Consider the following 23,555-nt stretch of genomic DNA (forward strand, 5'->3'; position numbering starts at 1 on the left):
ATCCACCCATATACCTTCCTGTCTGGAAGCAAGCGTTGAAGCTGTCAATCATTGTATCTCAATGAGGTCTATGAGAAAGTGGAATTTCACATTTAAATCACATTTAAGTCACATATAGTATATATATACAATCACCGGCCACTTTAATAGGTACGCATGTTCAATTGCTTGTTAACACAAATAAATAATCAGCCAATCACATGGCAGCAACTCAGTGCATTTAGGCATGTAGATATGGTCAAGACAACTTGCTGAAGTTCAAACCGAGCATCAGAATGGGGAAGGGGATTTAAGTGACTTTGAACGTGGCATGGTTGTTGCCCCCCCCCCCACACACACTCACAAACACAGTCACAGTCAGCAACCACGCTTCTTGATTCCTATCTTTCTTATCAGATAATCTTATCCGATTATCTCTCAGATTTTCTATTTCTTGTATTATTAGTTTCATTGTATCTCTACTTAACACAATCTTTCCTTTAATTTTTACTCCCACTTTTAGCATTTAACATCAATCTTTTTGCCTTTCTCAAAACCCAACATTAATTCTTTCCGTCCATGCTTTCTACATGACGTGTGTGTTCCTCCCCAGCACATTACCTGTTCATCTGACTGAGGGCTAAAGCTAATCTAAAGCCTCTTATGGCTCTTATCTGCTCAGTGCTAGTTAGATACTTTAGGCCAACCAAAAATACCTCGCTCATAGTTGGCCTGGTTAGCGCTGCGGCTAGCTGTCAGAGGGCCTCCACTAAGTCTGGAGCGGCCAGGACAGCCTCCCTGCTGTTGTCAGGCAGGGTACGGGGGTCACCTGTGCTAATCTGGTGACGAACACATAATGTGTGATTGGTCATGACAAACTTTTGACCTTGGTATGAGAATTGTTTTAGGATGTTATTGCCACAGGATTAAACAATTCAACAATTGGAGAAACAAAGGGATTTGTTTGTGACAAAGAAAAAAAATTGAAGGACATTGGTTGTAAGATTTAGACTGCATACAAGTCCATAATTGTCCAAATAATCTGATACAAGGAATTTAACAACTGCATCCCCTTCTTTGTCCTCCATAGCGTGTGTGTTCCCGCCACACTTGTCCTTCAGCACACATGTGAAAGCTTGTCCTATGGCCATGTGAAAGCAGTAATCACATAATGATCCTGATCCTATTCACTTAATCAGGACTCCCACAGCGCTCCCAGAATGCGTTGCTCTCTGATCTCCACTACCTTACATTGAAACAACACACCACTAATATGATCCTTTCTAACACGACTATGTTCCTTTATTCTGGTGTACAATAATCATCATTATTTTTCTATGCGTACAGAGACAAAAATATTTTTCACAACAAAAAATCTTTACAGTCAATAAAATCAAAGAATTTGATAGATTACATTGTTTAAAAAAAGTATTGTATCAATTCTACACTATTTACAAAGACAGTAGCCCAGTTGTTGGTGTTTGAGTGTGTGAGAATGGTATTTACAGCAGGTCCATACCTAAAATAGACACATTTAATAGGACACAGGACCACTGAGTGGTGAAGGTGAGGGGTCAGAGTTCAGGGTTCTGTGGGAGGGATTTAGCTGCCAATCTCAAATGTCCTCCCCAGCTTTGTGGTTACCCTGGTTCCCTCCGGTGCCTGCCCATTTCCCCCTCACTTTGGCTCCAGCCCTACATCCCAGAGTTCCCCCTCTCTCCAGCCCTACACCCCAGAGTTTCCCCTCTCTCCAGTCCTACATCCCAGAGTTCCCCCTCTCTCCAGCCCTACACGCCAGAGTTCCCCCTCTCGCCCGCCCTACATTCCAGAGTTCCCCCTCTCTCCAGCTCCACACCCCAGAGTTTCCCCTCTCTCCAGCCCTACACCCCAGAGTTTCCCCTCTCTCCAGCCCTACACCCCAGAGTTTCCCCTCTCTCCAGCCCTACATCCCAGAGTTCCCCCTCTCTCCAGCCCTACATCCCAGAGTTTCCCCTCTCGCCCGCCCTACATCCCAGAGTTCCCCCTCTCGCCCGCCCTACATCCCAGAGTTCCTCCTCTCTCCAGCCCTGAGAGACCCCAGAATGACCGCCCCCCTCTCCTTCACACTCCTACCCCATCTCAGTAGCACAACCCATCCTTTTTAAGATGAATGCAGTAGAAGCTGAACTTGTGGAAGAAGCTGTGTTTTTTGTGACATTTATTTTCTTTGCATGTGGCCTATTTTTTTTTACCTACAAGTGAAATCACTATAAAAAAACACTGCTCATTGAGCTACCAATACCAACTTGACTCCTTAACCTTTAAAACCTTGGGAGGGGGGGCTGCATAGCAACCACCATCCCCACACCTCTCTGAAAATGACACACCTGCTCACCTGACCTTGTAGTACTGACCTTACGTTTCACATCAAAAGGAAATAATATACTTTCACATTGTGGTAAAATGCAAATAATTTGGTAGTATGCATTTTTTGGTGTTAGACCATTAGCTTGTTGGTTTGTTGTGTTCCCACATTTGAGTATAGACAGGATGGAAATTAAAAATCAAATAAAAACATGAAATAAGCAATAACATTCTTTACCTATGAAACAAAGAGAGGAAATCCCACAGTGAGAATCTGCTTCAAAGCAGAGCTGTCGTCCGAGTTGGTCTACGTATGCATGAGCATGTGTGGTGACTGTGCGTGTGTTTCTGTCTTGGGCGTGAAAGGTCACATTTTTCATAAATTCTGCTATCCTTTTTCTATATGTACTCAGGGACCTATGATGTACTTCCCTTTACACAATACTGAAGTCCATTTGTTTGTATGTATCCAAAAGCAAGCCAAATGTGTTTATAGTATTGTTTAGTATGTTTTATGTGGGTAAAATAGTAGCAACACCAATCTCACTCGCTCTCTGTCTCTCCCCTGTTCAATGAGAGTGGTTTCAGTTTGTATGGGCGGAGCTTGTTCAGCTCACCGTGGCGACGGGAGCCTCCGCTCCCTCGTCCACCTGGTTGCCTTTGCCCATGTTCTTCATCTTAGCCATGATGTCAGTGAAGGTCTCCTTCACAGTCTTCTCCAGGATCCAGCCCTCACTCTCACTCTCGGGGTCTTCTGGGTTGGCCAGGGTGGAGAGGGAGGTGTTCACGTATTGCAGACCCACCATCACACCCACCTGCAGGGTAGAGGGAGAGTCGTCACCCTGGGCCTGGTGGCACACTCTACCTTGACCCAGACCCGCCAGCATCCCCTCAGCCTTGACTCTCATGGCCACCTGATCCTCAGTACAGCTCTAATCTCAGCCTCTACACAGCCTTCCTCACTAAGCAAACATCAAGCCTGTGAAAACGCTTGGGTTAGAGTGCGTGTCCACTACAGCGGAGCGGGCGGGGCGTTGGCTTCCAATTCATTTTCAATGAAACCAGGTGTTGACGCTCGCGTAGGGCATTGTGGAAAGGCAAGCGGAGCTGAGCGTTGCAAGCTGAAATGTCTCAACTTTATGTAAATGAGGAGCGTTAAACGCTAGCGTTGGTCTATCGGATTGGTTTCTTGTTTCTTGTAACGTAGCAACAGTTGGTCATGGTAAACATTTCTAGGTTTCAGTTTCAAAATGGAGGAGAAATGTCTTGTGTGTAGCTGCACAACCAGTCCTGTTCAGAACAAAGTTACATAATGTGACAAGCCTAAATTTAAAGATTACATTAAAATAATAATGCATGGTGCAGGATTGCCGATGTTGTCAGTGTCCCTGGTGTGTTTTAAATCTTGCACTTGTAAAATAGTGTGTATTTTTACACAAATGTTGTGTAAAAGTGGTATTTTGGTCGATATTGTGAGTACATGAACCCAAGTCTGCACGCTTGGCCATGACTACAACAGTGACCTTAGAGAACTACAACTCTGTATTAACCTGTCGGACACGCCTCCGAGCGTAGTGAACTGTGGGAAGGCAAGCAGTGCAGTGCATTAAAAAATGCTGTAGTGGACACGTAGGATTAGGGTTAGAGAACTCTGGTGGTTAGACCATATCTAATCATGGGTTGCAACTGGACAGCCCACGTAACTCATAATTTATCATCCAGGAAAGACAAAAATCGTTATAAATCACCTGTGGCTGAGAATGTGAATCTCTACTCACACAGCAAATATAACTACAACTGCTGGGACCACTTACACACAAACACCACATTGAAGAACATCAAAGATTGATAAACACCAACACAAAGAATACAGATTCCAAAACATGACAGATAATGTGGACATAGTACACATAGTACACAAGTACTTAATTCATTCCAGGAAGTGGGTTAGTGTCTGGCTCCGCCCCTGGTGGATCTACAGGACAGCTATCTGTGCCATCCTGGGGACACTTACGTAACCATGGCTATTCCAGGTGTAGGATCTCTTTGGTTGTTTTTGTCTTTGATAAGCTTCAGATGTCTTAGTCTAAGTCGTTAAACAAGTCTACTACTTGATTTTATGATTTCTAGATTGGACGAATCCCTGTTATGTGAGCTGTTATGTGAGTTAATCATTCTGAAAACAAAATGTATCAAAATAAAGGTCTAGCACACATTCTGTGAAGTACAGGACTGAGAAAGGAAGAAATGATGACAAGCACATAGGTGTTATGGTGACTGTTTGAAGTGGATGTGATGATATGCGACAGCTGAATGTGGACACAGAAGGATAGCTGGATAGATGCAGTCATGCTCTTTTCTAAGGGGACTTGTGAGCTAACATGTAGCAGGGGCCACAACCCACCCACAGCAGCCTGGGGCCACGGAGGGATCAGGGAACAAGGCATGCATCTCACAGTTGTAGAGAGGCTGTGTCATTGTGTTTGTGTGTGTGGGGGTTCCTTACCTCCAGCATGGTCACCAGCAACACCAGGGCTCCTATTGTGTTCATCAGGCCTCCGTAGTAGGAGAGCAGGGCATCGCGGCAGCCCCTCTTCCAGATGTTCAGGTCCTCTGTGTAGTGGTCATAGCTGTAGTGGGCTGTGTTGTTGGTGACCTGGTACTGGATGCAGGGTCTGGGGGAGCTGGGGTTACAGCAGCTGAAGGGAACCCCATCCATCAGATACTGACCATCCACATTGCTGCCAATACGACTACAGAGGGAAGGGCAGAAGACAAAGGTCAGCATCCTATACATTCAATTTTTCAGAGATCAGTAATGTATTTGCTAATATTTTATCTCTTTGAGCTACAATGAATAATAAACCTTTCCCTAAATGGTTTTCTAGCCCTACAAAAGCCATTGCACATGGCTTGGATGCTGATTAATCATCCAACTGTAGAATGTTTTATTGTAATAGGAAGTGTATCAAGAAGTGTATAAGTATTTCAACATATAAATTGGTCAGCACAAATGTATTCAGCATAAGTGTCTTCATTCAAGTCTCTGCCTGTTAAGGTTTTCTTTAATGTAATTTAACTGTAAAAAGTAACTGTGGCTAATGCAACAGCTAATGGAGATCTAACTACATTTGAAAGTGAAATAAACTGCAACATATCTGCTTGGCCTGTATGTGACAGGATTAACCCCTTTAACCCTGACAAAGGCAATTAACTCAAGAGGCAGTATGTGCCTCATTACAGGTCACAGGGCTGATTACAATCTCCTTACAGAGAAACAATCATTGACTGTGCGTGTCTTTGTATGTGAAAGAGCATTAAGTCATTCTAAGTCCTTCCCCACAAATCGGAGAAACGCACCGTCAAGTAGCAATGCTGAATAAGATGAAATAAAGGTTTTGTAAGGAGGGTGTCATTGAAATGTTTTAAACGATGTCTGGCACAGTGGTTATTTATGCTCTCAATAGTAGCACACTCTTATGAGAAGCTCTGGGTCAGTCAATCTGTAATGTGTCTAAATGTGTCACTCAGTTTGTCAATCATACTAATTTGTTAAATTGCGTCAAGTCCATTGGTGAATCTGTGTGCGCAAGGAACTATCTGGCAATGTCTATTCATATCATGTTGCCAGGTCCAGTGCTGATTGGACAAGACAGTAAACCCTGGAGGATGAATAAATGCAATCCAAGAGGATTTGAGTCTGAGAACACCACCTGATACCCGTAACACACTCATTCTAGGTAAAACCACAACAATTAAAACGTATACTGACCGGATACCCCCCCCCCCCTTCATAAAATCCATAGAAACAGTCCATCCTGTTACAGCAATCCAACATCCTCATTAACACCTATAATCCACTGACCCTGTACTCCTTCTGTTACCTTACACAGAAAATTGGCCTCATATTGCTGACCTATTTTCCTAATTTCTCATCCATGTAATCTAAACTCTTACCACAACTGGAAATCAGAGCTTAACTCTTATTCACAGGGTATGTGGTCAACATATCGTCATATCTATGTACAAAAGTAGCCTTGTGTTTTTCTAAATTCAAGACAACAGTCCTTAGTGTTTACATTTACATTTAGTCATTTAGCAGACGCTCTTATCCAGAGCGACTTACAGTAAGTACAGGGACATTCCCCCGAGGCAAGTAGGGTGAAGTGCCTTGCCCAAGGACACAAGTCATTTTGCATGGCCAGGAATCGAACCATCTACCATCTAGATGCACAGGTAGGTTTATGAATGTGTAGCTCAACATAGATGGGTCACTTACTCTTTTACTTCTTTTGCCCCAAAGTTCAGGTAGCGGTTACTAACCCACTGGATTTCAAACCAGTCTTTGTAGTTGTTGTTGCCACAGCAACGGAACTCCATTTGCATCATGTCCAGGGTCCTCTTCATGTAGCAGCGGCCAGGGGTGTCTGTGTCTTTGTAGAACTTCATGCCGTTCTTCAGCCCCTCTGCCAGCGTGAACTGCAAGGGAATTCTCATAAGAAAGCAGAGCAGAGCCGTCAACACCAGAAGGGCATTGAACATCACGCACGACACCAGGAAAGGCTTCAGCATGGGCTTCCACTTGGCAAACTTGGTAGGATCCAGGGAGTCATAGCAGATCTTGCCTCCAAAGGCGTTGATGCCACAGGCAAGCAGACCCACTGCAATGAGCAAGTTGGGAACAAAGTGGCTCTCGTTGTTGTCCATGAGCTCTGAGCGTTTCCGCAGCTCAATCTTAAAGAACAGGCCCATGCTGAACACCAGCACCCCGGCCATCACTGAGAACCAGTACATAAACCAGACAAACTGGGCCAGTTTGACGCGCTTTTTCAAGTCAAACTTCACCTTCATGAGCGCCATTTTTTAACCTTTGATGAGTTCTTAACAGTTATAAACAGATACTACACAGATAGCTCGCAAGCTGCAGGGAACTTATCCAGCCTTGGACCCTTAGTCTTCACTTCTGTTGCCTCAGTTCAACCTCAGGTCCTGTGAACTAATCTCTGTGATCAGGGTCTCCTCTGGCTGGTCCAGCAGGACAGGAGAGTCAGCCCAGATCTATAATCCATCCCAAAGTGAAGAAATTGAGAAGACACGAACAGAGGGATTGTGGTTATTCCTCAAGTCTATTCTTCCATACCGCATCAATCTCCAAAAACTCTCAATGGGCCACAGAGTAATGTTCTCTGTTTAATTTGTTCTTGTCCAAAACTTTCCCTCCTAACGTGGCTGATCTTACAGGTGAAGCTAATCGTGATGTTCCTTTCCCTGCGAGCAGACGATTGCTGAGGATCCTCATGATTAAACTCAAAGTTGCAGTACGTCATGCTAAGCCCCTGTAAGTAGCCTGATCGCATTTGCAGAAATCCTTCTCCAGAAGATGAGCCTGGTCGTAAGCTGTTGCAGGGGACCATAATTGGTTTGAATGTTCACGTGGTTAAGGTCGCCCCAATGGAAGCATGAGCGCACAGTAATAAGAACAGTTAACAGTTAACCACACCTGGAAGGTGAAGGTGGAGCCAACTGCATGAATACTATATTCACAGGGGTCTTTGAGTTCAGCAGACAGGATGTTATTCTAAACAATGGAAAAAGGTGCTGTTCAACTAATGCCTCTCTAATTCCATCATAGTAAGTGAAGCTGCACACCACGCCAATGCCTATACCTGCCCATGACCCAGTTTGCTCTGCCTGCACTTCATGTAGCCTCTGACCTGTCTGTCACTCCACACTACAGAGCAGGATGTAGGGAGACTTACCATCAGTTTGTCATTAAAGCTAGATGTTGCTCTAGAAGACTTTAACCCTTGTGTTCTCCTCGGGTCGTTCTGACCCATCAGTCATTGTGACCCACCGTCGTATTGCGACAACTTTACCGCATACAAAAACAAAGTGAAGCATTTTCTTTTAACCGTCGGGCTGTCTCAGACCCCCCACATTGCGAAGGTTAAAAGAAAAGTATTTTTATTTGTTTTTGTATTGGGTAAAATTGGGTAAACACAATGATGGTTCGTTATGAACCTTTGGGTCATGTGACCCGAAGGCAGCACGAGGGTTAATAGATCAGCTTCAACTTTGAGACATAAGCTAAATGCACACAATACCCTGCAAAACAGAAAGAAATAAGAGGTATTTAAGTCAGGCCATCAGCCATTTTTATTCATATTGTTTGATCATAGACACAGAGCAAATGTATGTGAAGTTAAGTACATCAGTTAACAGTTTTGATATTTTTAACAGTCAGGTTGGGACTGAAGGAACATTTTATTGATCTACTGACTGATTTAAAGTCCACTCGTGATGGGTGTGTACTTCTAGACATCCCAGTCATTTCTTCTGTCAGGTTCCGGGATGACAATCCAGTTGGGGGAGGGGGTGCTTGTGGCGAGCCAATTAAAGTCATCCACTTGGGTCCAGTTGTTTCGATTCTGGTCCAGACCAGACACAAGGAAGTCACTGTCCAGGCCGGGGTATGACCAGGAGAAGGGGGCAAAGCGGACCCTTTGGCAGTCCTCTATGATGGCTCGGCTTGTGACATGCAGATACACCTCAGTGTCAGTGGTGTTATGAGTTCTTAGTTGCTGGCAGGGGAAGACCAGAACGCAGTTTGTACAGTGGTCAACAAATATTGAACTAGACACCGGTCCACACAAGATCTCACAGTCACGGACATGTTTAACATGCAAAGTACTTGGGGCACCAAAAAGACGAACTTTGCAATTAGTAAGGTGTGTCAGCAGTACATCTTGTTTTTGGATCTCCTCAGCTGACTTGATCAGCGTCTGAGAACTGATGTGGGAAAACCCGCACTGATCCGGATGGGAAGTTCCGAGCAATTTAACACCACCAGAATCGACAGTAGTGGCAGATGCTGGGGAATTGGCGACTACTGCGGTTACTTTTGGGTTACTTGCACCAGTATTACGAGAACGAAAGGCGAATTTTTTCTTGGGCAAAACCACCTCTCTTTTCTCAGCCAGGGAGGTTTGCAGTTTTTGAAGAGACGCTTGTGCCTGTCTCAGCTCGTACTGCGTCAGAAATGTCATGCTATCGTTTAAAAACTTTTGGAGTTGTTGTGTCTTCAGTGTCACCTCTTCCAGCGTTTGCGTCGCAAACGCACAGTCATCCTCAGAGCAGGCCGAAAGGAGTCTCTCAATTGCCAACCGCTCGCTCTTAAACGTGCTTGAAAAGAACTCGCTCCTCTCCTCGGTTACGGACAGGCTCTCTTTTGCTTCCTTCCGCCTTTCTACATCCTCTAGCCTCAACTGATCGCGTTTCAGTAGCCTTTCTGGAATTTTAACAGTGTCGCTGGGACCTGAGTCACCATTTCCCTGGCCATCGCTGGTCACAACATCCATTTCCACTGACAAATTATTGTAGTAGCCTACTGTAGAAACCTAGAATAAAAATATGATTTTCACCGCGGAACAACAAGGAAGTGGTGATCCCACGTACAAACAAACTCCTCTCTCATTGGATAGAGGATATCTTCTGAAGTGTGCTGGAATGTGATTGGTGAATGCAGAAGCGCGTGCGTAGGATCTGGGTTCAGCTTGCAGTGCGTTGACATTGTGAAAGAGTGGGAGGGGGGACATTGGGCCGAAATTAAATACAATAATTTCAGCTAACATAATAGCAAATTTCCATGTCCTCTTTTTTGTGAAGAAATATTATTACAAAGGTATTACAATTTGAGGCAAACCCAGTCTATATACATGCGTGCAATAAGACGTGTGCCTATTTAATTGAAAGAAATAAATGCATAATGAACGCAAATTATTAGAGCACGGATGTAAAAAAATACTTAAGTGAAATGTTCGAATGCAATCGAAGTATCGTCAATGACACAACTCAGTTATGTACACTAACAACATTGTGTTTAAGTTGTCAGTGTAAAAGGGGGCAGAATAATAAAAATAAATGTTTGGGGTAAACTAGTGAATCTACTGATTTCACACTGAACCATAACGTAGCCAGTGTATGGCTATGAGCTGCTGTCAAATTAAGGTGTGGCATCGATTTCTGGCCCGCCCCCTACCGTTTGTTATGGTCAAGACCACAATTGCAATTTTACATTTTTATAGTGAGAGAAATATATAAATTATTTGGGTTAGAAAGTGAATGGGAATTAATCTATGATAACAGATAGCTTTGTGTCGATATAATATCTTTTACTGGTGAGTCCTGTATGAGTACTTATTGTACTGTAGGTTTCTGTGATGCTGCCTTCTGTGCACTACCCCGACGACCCGTGCGGTGATGGCGAGGAAACCCCGTTGACAAGGCACTGCTTTTTCATGACGGTGAGTTTCCCTTTGAGTGTATTATAATTTTGTGATAAAATTTTCAAGGAAAAAACACACACAACCTCCTTCCTCTCTTCCTTCAGGGAGGGAAGAGAGTGAGAGTGCAGAGAAAAATCTATCTGAGACAGAAGAGAGACAGTGAGAAAAATATATGTGGGAGAGGGAGAAGGAGGAGGAGGAGAAGGAGGGGGGAGCAAATTAAAAGTTGCCAAATGGAGATATTGGGTTTCAAGAGGAGTGAGACAGTAGTAAGGGTTTGCCTCTTTTCGGTCGTCTTCGTGTTATGCTAATCGAAATAAATATTTATAGCTCAGCACTGTTTAGTCCGTTAGCCGTAACAACGAATTCTACCCGTCGTTTCTAAAATAGACTATGGCAGCGTAGCCAGCTAGCCAACCTTGACAGGCCGGTGTTTACCAGTAAAATGTTACGGAGTGGCTATCCTGAAGAGCTGCTTGTTTGAAGACTTGATGCTCGCGTAAATTCCCCTATTGAAATCGTCTGTTCAGCAAATCGAGAGAAATGTGACGTTTTGCATGCTGGCAGATGAACTAAAAAGAAGAAATGGAAGCCTCCCTCGTCTAACCCCAGCAGAGAAGTTACGCGTCAGCGACGACGACTAGCTAGAGAGGCTGGAGAGGACGAGGACAAGCTTTTGTGCTAGGATGAGATTAACATTGTCGATTCAGTCTATTTTTGGACATAAAAATCGCTAGCTGTAGCTACATTAGGTGACTCCTAGACGACGTTTCTATACAGTTCGATTGACCCGCTAAACGACCGTGTTGGGTTGTTGAACTGGGGGTAGCACAATGCTAAGGGGGACAGTTTTGGAGGGTGTTATTTCGATATCGAAAGTTAAGCTAGTTAGCTAGCTAATTGGGTGAAATATTTCGTCAAATTCGTATGTACTAGTTTATAAATTACTGCGACCCCGTATGGCTGGGTGGTTGCATCTGCTTCCATTATTTAATTAGGTAGAGCGAGCTGGGTTCTGGCTATTGAGGAACTGTTTCAAGCTTGTTTCAGTAATTTTGTCGCCATTTCACTTAAAGGATAGAGCTTCTGTAGCAAGTCTAGCTATCTGTGTTAAAATTAGATTGTTTGGCAGCAATGATTTAACATATTTGCAAACTGCGGCCTATAAATGTATTCACATTTATATGTTTAATTAAACCCAATCCGCGTGTTATATACCTCCTGCTGCACGTATCGAACAAGTCTGTGCTATTTATAAAAATGATGAGCTAGCACTACAACGTAGCTAGCACTAGCTCAACAAAATGGAACCAACAAAAATGCGTAGTCTGACTGTCGACCGTACTAGCTAGGTAGCTATTTATCTCTAGCTAGATATACTAACACTGTCCATAGAGATACCAATTTGCTCTGGCTGAACATGTGAAATAAAACAACCACTGTATTAACTGTTTGGTTCATTATTTAAAGTTAGATGGTTAGCATAGGTATCGAAATGGTAGCCGTGTTAGCTAGAACTATAGACCGTCTCTATTTTCATTGTTCGTCACTTCTGGGCAAATACAGCTGTTAGGTAGCTACATACATAAACAATCTTAAAGGAAATGGATTTGAAATGAAATCATTTTAATTTCATGTTTACTTGCAACATCCGTTTCGTTTTGGACAATCTAGTGAGCTGGCTGAGCCAGTACATTTTTTATTAAGTAAAGATGGTGGCTGGGTTAGTGCAGCAGCTGCCATTTTGAAAGCAAGATTATGTACACCATGCTTTTGCTGAAAGCACATGCATGCTACACGAAATATTTGATACGAACATGTAATCTGAATATTTATTTATACTCTAAACACTGAAAAAAATACTCCACTTTCCTGGGAAGAATACAATTCCAACTTCCATTCAACAATGCATTAGACATTTGAAAAACATGCTGGTCTCCTGAATAGTACCAACACTGACGACCACACTATTTGAATGCCTGTCAACACTCGATATTGTGAAAACAATTGCATCAAATGGAGGAACGGTCATATTTTAGTACATGCCAAAAGTACAAAGACATGGTATTACTCCACTTATTCATATTCTATCAGCTGTGGCAGCTGAGTTGACAGGATGAGCAGGCTGTGTGGAAGATGATCGAGAAAGTGCTCCACTGTCTAATAACAAGGAGGATCCTATGGCCAGGCTTTTAATGGCTATAGTAATGCTATTCTTAATGTATCCCCCCCCCCTTCTCTCTTGCTCTCTTTTCACACACACTCCCACCCTACAGGATATAAAGGGTGTTCAATGACTGATTCCATGCTCTCTGCCAGAAAGCTGTGAGTGAATGCTTAAGATATTTTCAACACACCACAGATTGTCTTGCAGTTACCATACTACAATGCTGATGTATTCACGTTCCCCTAACAAAGGGTAGTTTGGTACCATGAAACATTGTGTCTGCTAGTTGAGGTAATGATATACATTCACATTTCCCTCCCTGTACGGCTTCTTCCTGCACCGTTCTGTCAGGTGTCATGGATGATGAGGAAGATCGTCGTCTTCTGGATATTATTGGGTAAACAACTCCAAATATGTTCTAGAAAGTCAAACCATCTGCTCTGAGTTCTATGAGACATGAGCATCATGTACAAGCCATTTACAAGCTCATTTCATGTTTAGAAACTGCCCATGCTGATCTGTGCTTCCCCATTGTGTCTTTGTCCCTTTTCATCTGGTTTTCCCCCTTTTGTCTTCAATCTGTTCCTCATAGAGATGTGCAGGCGTTAAATGACTATCTCCATGGCTCCAACAACAAGTCTGTAAGTGTGCACCACTGACTGACCCACAGTGTCAACAATTTGAGACCTCTGGGTTGTATTTTCATAAGACAGCACACCAAAATCACCACAATAACAAACATTTTTCTACCAGCAACACATTTGAGCACTGAACGATGACAACATTTCAATTTCTGCATTCTCTGTGAGATTTGTGCGGTCTTAGCTTTGATGATCGTAGAAGTGTAGGGAGATGTATGTTTTCTGTGTCATGCTTGACAGCCTGGTCTCTGCAGATCGAGGAGGACGATGTGACTAATGCAGCGTATGGGCCTGCGGGGAGCTTCTTTGCTGGAAGCACTGTGAGTTGACATATTTTCACATGTATAGTATGCTTATTTACATACCTTTTCTTGGGGTTTTTTCCTCTAAATCCCACCACTTCCCATCTCTCCTGTCGCAGGCTGGAGCCAACTCTGACCTCAAGCATGGCCCCTCTTCCCTGGGGGAGTTTGCTGAAGATTCGACGGGGACAGGCCTTCAGCTCTCCAGCAGCCTGTCGTTCATCGAGGATGAGCTGGGGGAGGCTGCATCCCCTGGAGGGGTGGAGCTGGGTGGAGAGGACCAGCCCTTTGACATACTCCAGAAGTCCCTTCTTGAGGCAGACATTACTGAGCAGACTCTGGCCCAGGAGGCCTTGCTGGACTCGCAGCCGCCCTCGGTCCAGGCCACATCCCCCTTCCCCTCCCAGCTGGTCTCTGGGGGGTATGGAGGGGGGACTGGGGTTGTTACCACAGCGACGGCAACCTTCTCTGGGGGTCAGTTCCTCCAGGGGATATCCCAGCTGCCTAATGGCTCGGCTGGGCATATCCAGGTGCTGGGTCCGTTTGGGGCTGGCGGTGGGGTTATGACGTTGAGCAGCCTGGACAGGTCTCCTCAGATCCTGCTGAGGCCCGGTGCCCCGGCCGCCACGGCGCAGGTGTTCACCCCGCCCCCAGCTCAACTGGGCCAGGTGGGCTTGCCCTTCAAGAACATTCCTCTCCAGAACATAATCATCCAGAGAGGTCCAGGAGGGACACAGACACTGGTCAGACCCATCCAGCCTAAACCCCCCCAGTCTGGGTCTCAGACTTTGTACAGCCTGGGCATCCAGCCTACCACCACCACTGCTAATGTGGCTAACACAGCGAGCCCTGTAGGGGGACAATACACAGCCAACGGCTCTATCCTGGTGCACTCTCCTCTGGGGCAGGGACAGGCACAGGGGCAGTACTCTGTGGCTCTTACACCAGCCACCACGGTCCACAATGGCCCCACAGACCCCAACAACACCCTTCTCACCAATCAGAATGCAGTGCAGCTTGTTGCCGGGCAGAACTTCACAGCCACGGCTGGAGGTCAACTCATTGTTAACCAAGGCGTGGCAGCAGGTGTGCCGGTGGGGGGTTGGTCAACATTCCCTGGTAGCAGTCCTGTCCCTGGCCAGGCAGCATGTAACCAGCGTCTGACGCTGGTGGGCCCAGCCGCAGGAGTAGTGGGCAGGGGGCAGGTTTCTGGGAGCCCAGTGCAGCGCCTGGTGGTGACCCACAACAGCTCCTCCCTATCCCCCGGCCCGGCTCCTCAGGAGCAGCAAGACTACACCCAGGTACAGCAGCCACCTCCAGACACCTGCATCTGCTTCTCCTCTCTCTGGCCTTGCCACTACTTTCCTCCTGCCTTTCCTACTTAAGGAATATGTGTTTGTCTCTTCATAATATAAGTATGTACTCCAACTGCTATGGCTTGATTGTCCGCTGTGAGTGAAATGTCCTTGTCTTCCTCAGGATTCTTCATCACCTGGCCTTTCCCAGGATGGTTCACAGGCACAGCTCGTCAACCTCCTTGGCACCAAAGGTCAGGACCCCTGTCAGTTGGTGTGTGTGCTCACACACACTGTGACCTATCTAATAGATGTGTTTTCAGTATACTGGTATTAATGACTCTATCCATCCCATTGTTTGCTGTTGTAGCAACGAAAACTACAACGTCCATCAGTCAGGACTCTCTGCTGATTGCACAGGTACCAGAGATGTTGCTGTGTGTTTGTGATGGGGTGGGGGTGATAGAGGAGATGGTGTGACAGTGAGACGTGTGCTGGTCAGTGTGATGACGAGGCTGTGATCTCCCACAGGGCTGCACCCAGAAGCGTCCAGCACCCCACCAGCTCACCAGAGGAGGCATGTGAGTGCTCACACTGGCTGTATGGCAGAACATCTGTGTCTGGAGGAAAAATGGCCTTTATGTAAAAATAATTTGACCACGTCCTCTTACTGTGTTACAGCTCTGCATAGGCCTCAAGTGTCCTGCAGTTTTTTGATTGTGTACGTTTTCTTTCCTTCAGGATTCTGCAGCAGCTGAGAAAGGATCATTCTGGAGTGTTGTCAACAGACTACAGGCGTTTCACTTCGTTGGAAGATACGTTTCACAGACTCATGCCCTATCATGTGTTCCAGGGCGCTGCACCAAATCATGAGTTCTATCTTGGTAAACTCAACCTTGTGATTGAAATAATAGAAATGGGCAAGGCTCTGAAAAAAGAGGTGTCCGTTTGTGTTTGAACTCACTGTCCTGTTGTTCACAGTGGATGAGGAGTTTGAGTCTGTGGCTACACAAGTACTGAAGAGAACCCAGGCCATGGTTAACAAATACAGACGTCTACTCATGGTGGAGGCTGAGGTGAGAACACACACACACACACTCACACACACACGTTCTGCTACTAACTGCAGGTCCTTCCTGTCCTGTCCAGCGTTCTAGTCCTTCTTCAGAGATGGTGATGATCGACAGGACCTTCAACCAGGAGGAACGTAGTAACCTGACCCAAGACAAGAGGATGGTACTAGTTGACCCAGGTACAGACTGCCGCAGTGTTGGCTAAGAGGCTAAGAGGGACAAGCCAGAAAGTGAAAGGTGTTTGTTGCAGTACAGCTGTTGATAGTGTGCTCTCTGTGCAGATGGCTTCCTGGAGGAGTTCTGCTGTGGAGTGAAGCCGTCCCCTGCCCTGCCAGACCCCTACCTCCCTCCCCCCTCCACCAGCTGCAGACAGACAGGCACGGGCCCCCAGGGGCCAGGGAGGACAGACCCCCAGGCCGGGTATGGGGACCCGGGGGGGGGTGGAGGAGGGAAGGAAAGGGGGGGTCTGTCTCAGCACATAGACACATCTGCCAAAAGCATCCTGGACCTTAAAAGGACAAGGCAAACCTACAGCTCTAACAACAGCCTCGTAGCTGCCAGCAACCATCAGCACGCCAGCCTCTCTCCACCCACAGCCCTGGCAGCAGGACCCACTCACTACCAGGTGTCTCAGCTGTCCTCCCCATCCCTCCAGCCCCACCTCCCCCCAGAGCTGCCCTCGCCCCCGGCCACAGACACAGACTCGGTCCTGGAGGCGGCGGTCAACAGCATTCTGGAATGTTAGACCTGCCACCTGCTGCTTCCGACTGCTCCCAGCCTCCACCCACTCACCACATACTCTCCTGGGTGGGACTCTTATTTAGTCACTTTTTGTCTTTGAACATTCCCTCCCTCCCGTTGGAGGTTGGCTCCGTGTCCTATCCACACCCCTGCACCCCATGCTGCGCAGCGCCGTGCTCACTAACTGGGCAGAAGAACGAGGATGAGGAGAATTTGAATTATTCTGTGCCTGAGAAATTCTGTGTTGTCTTTGACACGTTTACAAGAAGCATTGTCTTCTGCAACTGACACAGGAGTCAGAGATGAGTTGGGAAGGGAAGTTTGGATTGTTCCTCAGAGGAATATGGAAATGATACAGTCCAACACATTCTGCACAGATGATCTGGTTCAGCCATGCCATTTAGATGACTCCCCATTCACACAAGGATTGGGTCATTTGCGTAAAACAAGTGTGGAATGACATCACTATCTCATCTCTGCCTGTCAGCTGACTAGAACAGTCTATGATGACAATGGTTTTTTTCTCCCATAACTGAATTAAGTTAACCACACACACATACACACAGTGTCTAAAAGCATTTGTCTGCCAGTTTTCTGTCATTTGATCTATTTTGGCATTTTTCTTTTGTACCTTAAAGGTATGTGAACCCCCTACACACCTGTACACACACAATGTGCTTGTGTTTGGGGGGGTAAACCCTCAGATTGAGGGAGATAAGTTACAACATGTTTATCTTTTTTTGTGTTGATGGAATCGTTCTCCTTGTAATTTTTAAACGTCACTTGTGATAAAAGTGATGACCTAGCTTTGTGATCACGGTAAGTTGATGTGTGAATGATTCATGTGATTGACCCTGGCTGCTTATGTCCAGCCTTTGCATATTGCTCTATGCTAGTACGTGTTCTGATGTCTGCGTCTCTTCACGTGTGTGATGGTGCGTGTTTGGTCATGTCAGTCCATTACCTCCCAGTCATCATCCTTCACTCATGTCCTTCCCTGTGAGGGCCCAGCGTGTCTACAGAGCTCTGTAATCCCACTGGGGGAGGAGCTGAGGGTTTTGCCGAGGTAGTCATGCCAGCTGGGGGAGGTCATCCTCTAGACCTTGTTATGTGACCGGTACCTCCAGCTCTCTGCATCTGAACCCCACATGTTTGAGCCCCTCGTCTGCAGATCCACCCTGAGAGACACGGGGTGTAGTGTACACCCCGTGTACACCCCGTAAGAGGGGTCCAGCCTGCTCTTGCTGAGGTGCCAGGCTGCTGCATATGATGGTACATATTATAGAGCCTAGTGTTGAAATTGAGGCTATGCCCTGCTCATCACAGAAGCTGATGTCAACCCTCTCTTGAACCCAGACATTGAATAGACCTGAGTTTGGTACAGGGCTGTGCAGCAATGCTGCAGCAGCATAGGTCTCACCTAGTGGGATTGCTACCATTAGTTGTGTAACTATGTATGGCCTGTGTCCACATAGTAACTATGTATGGCCTGTGTCCATATAGTAACTATGTATGGCCTGTGTCCATATATTTGACTAAAGACTGACAATGTACTGTGCATATGCCCATTTCTCCATGAAGAGAACTATTATTTTTTATCTATTTGCACCCATTTTCACTGTCAAATTCTTTTTGTATGTCTCACTCTCAACTTTATTTCTATAGTTTTTTTTTTAATAAAAAAATCTAAAAGTCAACGAAAAATATTTATAGTTTTTGTAAGGAGAAAAAAAAGAATGTAAAACAGGAAGCAAAGTAATTTTGTATTCTGTTGGCAATTAAAATTTCCAAACAATATTGTTACAAATGACTGTCAGTTCTAGTTAATGTGTGTTCACTTCAGAGTTAAGTCCATAATAAACTCTTTATGAATACAATCACAGAAGTTATCTACTGCAGTAATACATTTAACAGTCTGAGTAGACTACATGCCCCATATCTGTCCCTTATCTCATACTTGGACTACGGTTTTAACATTCACACTACCAACATGTTCTGTACCTTTGACATTAGATGTTGAGGTAGTCTATGGACAGCAGAACCACAGTAACATAACCTACGAACTGAAGCAGTACAGCCCACTGTGGCCTTAATGAATGAAAATGCTCCAATACTGACCCCTACTGGACTCTAGGTAGTTTGTTGGAACTGTGGAACTGTCCAGTTGCCATAAAAAAGTTCTAATCATCTGGATTTCTCTAAAGTGGTCAATACATTGGATCTGATCTTTAATTAACAACAATAAAACAGTCTGCTTCAACCATTTAGAGGGATCAGGAGACAGATTACCTCGAGCCAGATCAATGAGGAGAGATGGGAGGTGTTGGAGGAGCTATCCTGCCCAGTGACACTTGACATTGTGTCAAGTGTCACAACAATTACCTGATGTGAACCATGCCTGAAACTAAAGAGGTGAAAACTTTTCATTTCTGGTGTATCAATAGTTGAAGAAGACTGTCAATTGCTGACTTAGTAAAAAATCTGATCATCTGATCAAATGTAACCACCAATTCATGCAGAAATCCAAGTAATTCCTGTACATAAACATGAATTAATTTACATTGTGAATGACTTGGTGAACCAATGTGTAGGTTCTGGACCTATGGCTTCTCTTCTGAAATGACATCCTTCTAAGAAGAAAACCAGAAGGCAGTGCAGACATCCTTCAGACACTAGTACTGTACGTGTACTGGTGTGTATCCTGTCAGTGTTGTCTTCTTCTGAGGCCAGCCTGTCTGACCGTGGTGAGGGGTGCTTCTGATATCCACACAATCTCCTCCCCCTCAGTGGTATCTCCTCCAGCGGTCTCGCTCTGCAAGATAGGGTGGATCCCATCATTCAAGAAGAGCAACATGATCCATGTATTTGTATGGTATGGCAGCACCTCTATGTGAGTTCATATACTTACTGATGTGTGGGTAATTCCAGGTGTAGCTGAGAACACAATACCCTGCTAACAGCATAGCCACTCCTCCAACACCTCCTTTCTTGACATCGATGTATCTCCTGTAATACCACTGCCAGCCTATAAACACACACACACACACCTAATGGTTAAGCTCATAAATACAGTGACTACAGATGTGTGTGTTCCATGTGTCTGAGATGAGAGCGTGACCTCTGACCTCTGTGAAGCATGTGGGCTGCCTCTCGGGGGTGATTGGGGAGTTGGTCTGCCAGCCAGCCAGGCAGCTGTCTCAGTCTCACTTCCCCTAGAGCTCGTTGTGTCACAGCACCTGCTGCCCACACACACACACACACACACACACACAAACACACACACACACACACACACACACACACACACACACACACTGAAAACACTCCTCTTTAAACATTCACAATTAGTATTTGACTCATTAGCAGGCTGAATGACTGACCTACAGCTTCCTGCTCTGCAAGTTGCTGTGCCTTTGTCTTGAGCTCCATCCCCTGTCTCAAACTCTGGGCTGTCTCCATGATGACAGGGGCTGGGCAGGGGGGCACCGTGGAGCTCCAGACAACAGGAAGTGTTTCTCGTGTGTGAGACGTGTTCAGGAGGCCTGGGGAACGCGTGAGGCTGGACGGCAGGCTGGTCATTATGGTTTTGTTTCCTGTCCTCGTTAGTGGTACAGGGGTGGATGCTGGGAGAACTGGAACATCCACTGGACATAAAAGGGAAACAGCTTGACTGCTTTCACTGAGGTCTCTGACAGGTCTCCTAGAGTCTATCATGTTGAACAGATGGTCCGCACTCTGGACTGCAGTGGTAGATTTAATCTGGTCTAGTATTGATGTCTGACTTTCAGTATTTAAGTTGCTTAAGATGGTGTGGTCCTGGAGAACTGGCCTGATCTGATCAACACCTGGCCAGTGCAACCTCTCCATCTTCTCCACCTCCCTGCCTGAAGATCCTCTGTTCTTCTCCACCTCTGCACCTTCAGCCCAGGCACAGTCTCCACAACTTGGACCCTGCAGCCCCCCATCCTTCAGCCCCTGCTGCCCAGGACCCTGGGAGACAGAAGGAGGTGTTGCCTCCACTGCCAGTCCAGACTTCTGTCTTTGTGGTTTCTTCTTGGCAGCATCTTTGGGTTGGAGTCTAACTGGGCCAGGGTCAAGGGCAGGTTTGGTGCTACCTGTGTTTTCAGTCATTTTGAGTTTCGAGGATGTGACCAGACGTCCTCTGTCCCCGTGAGAGACTGGGGACGTACATGACAGGAGATCTGGAGCCAGACTGGGCTCTGGGGAGAGCAATAGACCTGTGGAAGCAGCTTCTGTTCCCCTCAGTGTTTTAGATCCTGTCTCTGAGTCCGAGTACTCCTTAGGAGCATGAAGACCCTTCTTCTTGGGTTTAGTGATGGGGGGGTTGATGGAGAGAGGAGGCAAGGGGACAGGCTTAATGTCATCTACAAGCCTGTGTTTCTTCTTCTGGGTGGTTGGTAATGATGGCAAAGCTGCTGTGGATGAAGATTCTAGTGTTTTCTTACTCTTCTTAGTTGGTGAGGATGATGCAGATGATGGTGGCGGTGATGGTTTCTCAGTCTTCTTAGCTGATTTCTTGCCACGCTTTGCTGTTTCTAGCAATGCCAATGATGGTAGTGAAGATTTGTTTACTGATGATGGATAGTTCTGCAGGTGGGCAGCTGTGATGGGGCTCTTGGAGGCTTGTGTTGCCTGGGCGACTGGGGCATATTTGCAGTGCGGCAGGTGGGTCTTCAGCCTCTTAAAGCTTTTCCCACAGAATGGGCATGTCTCCAACATGTCTGGAAGAGAAGATCTGGGATCATTATATGATATGTAATCAGAAGACACATAAGATATTATCTCTGTAGTCCAGGTGGAAAGGCACCAGGAACTAAATGTATTAATAATTTACTGATTTAGGCAGCAACTGCTTTAAAATGACGGGAGTCAATGTGAGAACTCTGCACATAGCAATAAAGTTCAGGTGGCAATAACATTACACATGAGAGTAGTTAGAATCGGAATAAGAACATAGAATCGGTTCGAATTTGACATTGGGCAATGTTAACAGGGCAATTACGACTTATCATTAGTAATTCGTGCTTTTTAGATTATTAGTCATTTAGACTTTTGCGTTAATACATTCCCAAACAATTCGCTCTTCACTCCGTCTTTAATTTCCGTCACTGCTTGAATGCACGTCGTGCACTGGGCGTGCTGGACTGCATACAACTGCAAGAACACGTGCCAACAACAGTTCTTGCTCTTGACCTTGCAGACAACGTTTCTAATGTTAAACGACACGACGAGGACGACATTAGCGTGAACATACCTGAGATATAAAATGACATTCCCCAGTATAACTACATCTTAACACAGTAGGCTTAAACGCCCCCTGTTCTTTTCGTAATCTTCTATTTTTTCTCTCTCTATTTTGAAAAGACCCTCTAGGTAGCAGGATGAAACGCCTGAATGTAAATACAATATTTACTGAATGACCGGCAAAAACACTGACTGAAGGAAAAGTGGCAAGTTTGGTAAATTAATCTTCTCCTCCCATGTTTACACTAGCTACTGTACATTTTTAAACGAGCGAAACGTGTTACTTTGAGAGCGGCTTACATAGTGTCATAAAGCCACTGCACAAATAAGGATTTGGGGGTTTTCAAAGTAAGAGTCCTGCTGAAAACTCCATGAGTAACTCAATATTCTCTCAATGGGGAATAGTGCATTACATTACATAGGTCACCAAAGTTACCCTTACATAAAGTTGTCAACATTAACTCACAACATCACATTTATTGGTTCTTAATGGGAGAGGATGAAGTGTATTATTCAAACTCAGTTACCTTCCACTAAAATATAATTTGGTGCCATTTGTCTACTAAAAGGCAAACTACTGGGAGAGAATACATTTCGAACATGTACTATAAACAAATTAATAGATATATCAGTGACAATATTAGTCATTTGGAGTGTTCGAACATAGATTACATTAGATTTTACTTTATTGTCACCGTTTACAGGACAAGTAGCTACAGAGCCAATGCAATGCAGTTAGCATCTAACCACAAGTGCTAATAGTAACAGCTTAACAGGGCAAGTGTAGTGTAGGGAAAAAACGGATGTACTAGAGTACAGATTAAATAAAGTGCAAGAACAGTGTAGTGCAATGAATGTAAGTGTTGGGTTGTGTAAGTTTGAAGGTGTTATCCTGGGGGGTGGGGAGGGGTGGGGGCGGCGTTAAGAGTCCAAGGTTCAGCAAGTGGACAGCTGAGGTGAAGAAGCTGTTCCTGAGCCTGCTGGAGCGCCAGCGGAAGCTTCTGGAGCTCTTCCCAGATGGAAGGGGGAGAAGAGGCTGTAGTTGGGGTGAGATGGCTGTCTCCCTCCACAGGCAGCGCTGTCGCTGGATGTCCTCGCTGGAGCGTAACTGGGTACTGTGACGGGTACGAGGAAGTGTCGGCCTCTGCCACCCTCTCCAGGGCCTTCCAGTCAGACACTGAGCCGGCCTCTGCCACCCTCTCCAGGGCCTTCCAGTCAGACACTGAGCCGGCCTCTGCCACCCTCTCCAGGGCCTTCCAGTCAGACACTGAGCCGGCCTCTGCCACCCTCTCCAGGGCCTTCCAGTCAGACACTGAGCCGGCCTCTGCCACCCTCTCCAGGGCCTTCCAGTCAGACACTGAGCCGGCCTCTGCCACCCTCTCCAGGGCCTTCCAGTCAGACACTGAGCCGGCCTCTGCCACCCTCTCCAGGGCCTTCCAGTCAGACACTGAGCCGGCCTCTGCC

The 23,555-nt window shown here is 45.7% G+C and overlaps 4 protein-coding genes across 7 annotated transcripts; 1 reads left to right on the forward strand and 3 right to left on the reverse strand.

Annotated features, from left to right (window-relative positions):
* Window positions 1–1,251: 1,251 nt before the first annotated feature.
* Window positions 1,252–7,622, reverse strand: prph2a (peripherin 2a (retinal degeneration, slow)). Its single transcript, XM_062475345.1, has 3 exons — window positions 6,602–7,622; window positions 4,829–5,075; window positions 1,252–3,137 (listed from the first exon to the last, which is right to left on the reverse strand). The coding sequence occupies exons 1-3, from the start codon at window positions 7,180–7,182 to the stop codon at window positions 2,931–2,933; spliced, it is 1,035 nt and encodes a 344-aa protein (XP_062331329.1). The 5' UTR covers window positions 7,183–7,622; the 3' UTR covers window positions 1,252–2,930.
* Window positions 7,623–8,454: 832 nt separating this feature from the next.
* Window positions 8,455–9,793, reverse strand: tbcc (tubulin folding cofactor C). Its single transcript, XM_062475618.1, has one exon. It carries the CDS (start codon window positions 9,678–9,680, stop codon window positions 8,637–8,639), a length of 1,044 nt encoding a protein of 347 aa, XP_062331602.1. The 5' UTR covers window positions 9,681–9,793; the 3' UTR covers window positions 8,455–8,636.
* A 587-nt stretch (window positions 9,794–10,380) lies between these two features.
* On the forward strand, window positions 10,381–18,287 carry bicral (BICRA like chromatin remodeling complex associated protein). 2 transcript variants are annotated; one of them, XM_062475613.1, is made up of 13 exons: window positions 10,381–10,625; window positions 12,884–12,932; window positions 13,126–13,171; window positions 13,367–13,415; window positions 13,670–13,735; window positions 13,837–15,018; window positions 15,197–15,266; window positions 15,383–15,432; window positions 15,544–15,593; window positions 15,754–15,896; window positions 15,994–16,088; window positions 16,162–16,264; window positions 16,367–18,287. In XM_062475613.1, the coding sequence occupies exons 3-13, from the start codon at window positions 13,131–13,133 to the stop codon at window positions 16,828–16,830; spliced, it is 2,313 nt and encodes a 770-aa protein (XP_062331597.1). In that variant the 5' UTR covers window positions 10,381–10,625; window positions 12,884–12,932; window positions 13,126–13,130; the 3' UTR covers window positions 16,831–18,287. The 2 variants fall into 2 exon arrangements, with proteins under 2 accessions (XP_062331597.1, XP_062331598.1); XM_062475614.1 differs by lacking the exon at window positions 10,381–10,625 and adding an exon at window positions 10,854–10,876.
* Window positions 18,288–18,576: 289 nt separating this feature from the next.
* si:dkey-21c1.4 (uncharacterized protein C17orf80 homolog) lies at window positions 18,577–22,337 on the reverse strand. 3 transcript variants are annotated; one of them, XM_062475616.1, is made up of 5 exons: window positions 22,102–22,337; window positions 20,207–21,568; window positions 19,952–20,062; window positions 19,735–19,851; window positions 18,577–19,638 (listed from the first exon to the last, which is right to left on the reverse strand). In XM_062475616.1, the coding sequence occupies exons 1-5, from the start codon at window positions 22,118–22,120 to the stop codon at window positions 19,610–19,612; spliced, it is 1,638 nt and encodes a 545-aa protein (XP_062331600.1). In that variant the 5' UTR covers window positions 22,121–22,337; the 3' UTR covers window positions 18,577–19,609. The 3 variants fall into 3 exon arrangements, with proteins under 3 accessions (XP_062331600.1, XP_062331599.1, XP_062331601.1); XM_062475615.1 differs by having other exon boundaries at window positions 19,952–20,065; XM_062475617.1 differs by having other exon boundaries at window positions 20,276–21,568; window positions 22,102–22,335.
* Window positions 22,338–23,555: the final 1,218 nt, after the last annotated feature.

This window comes from Osmerus eperlanus, chromosome 12 (assembly GCF_963692335.1).
Source record: "Osmerus eperlanus chromosome 12, fOsmEpe2.1, whole genome shotgun sequence".
NCBI classification, from domain to species: domain Eukaryota; kingdom Metazoa; phylum Chordata; class Actinopteri; order Osmeriformes; family Osmeridae; genus Osmerus; species Osmerus eperlanus.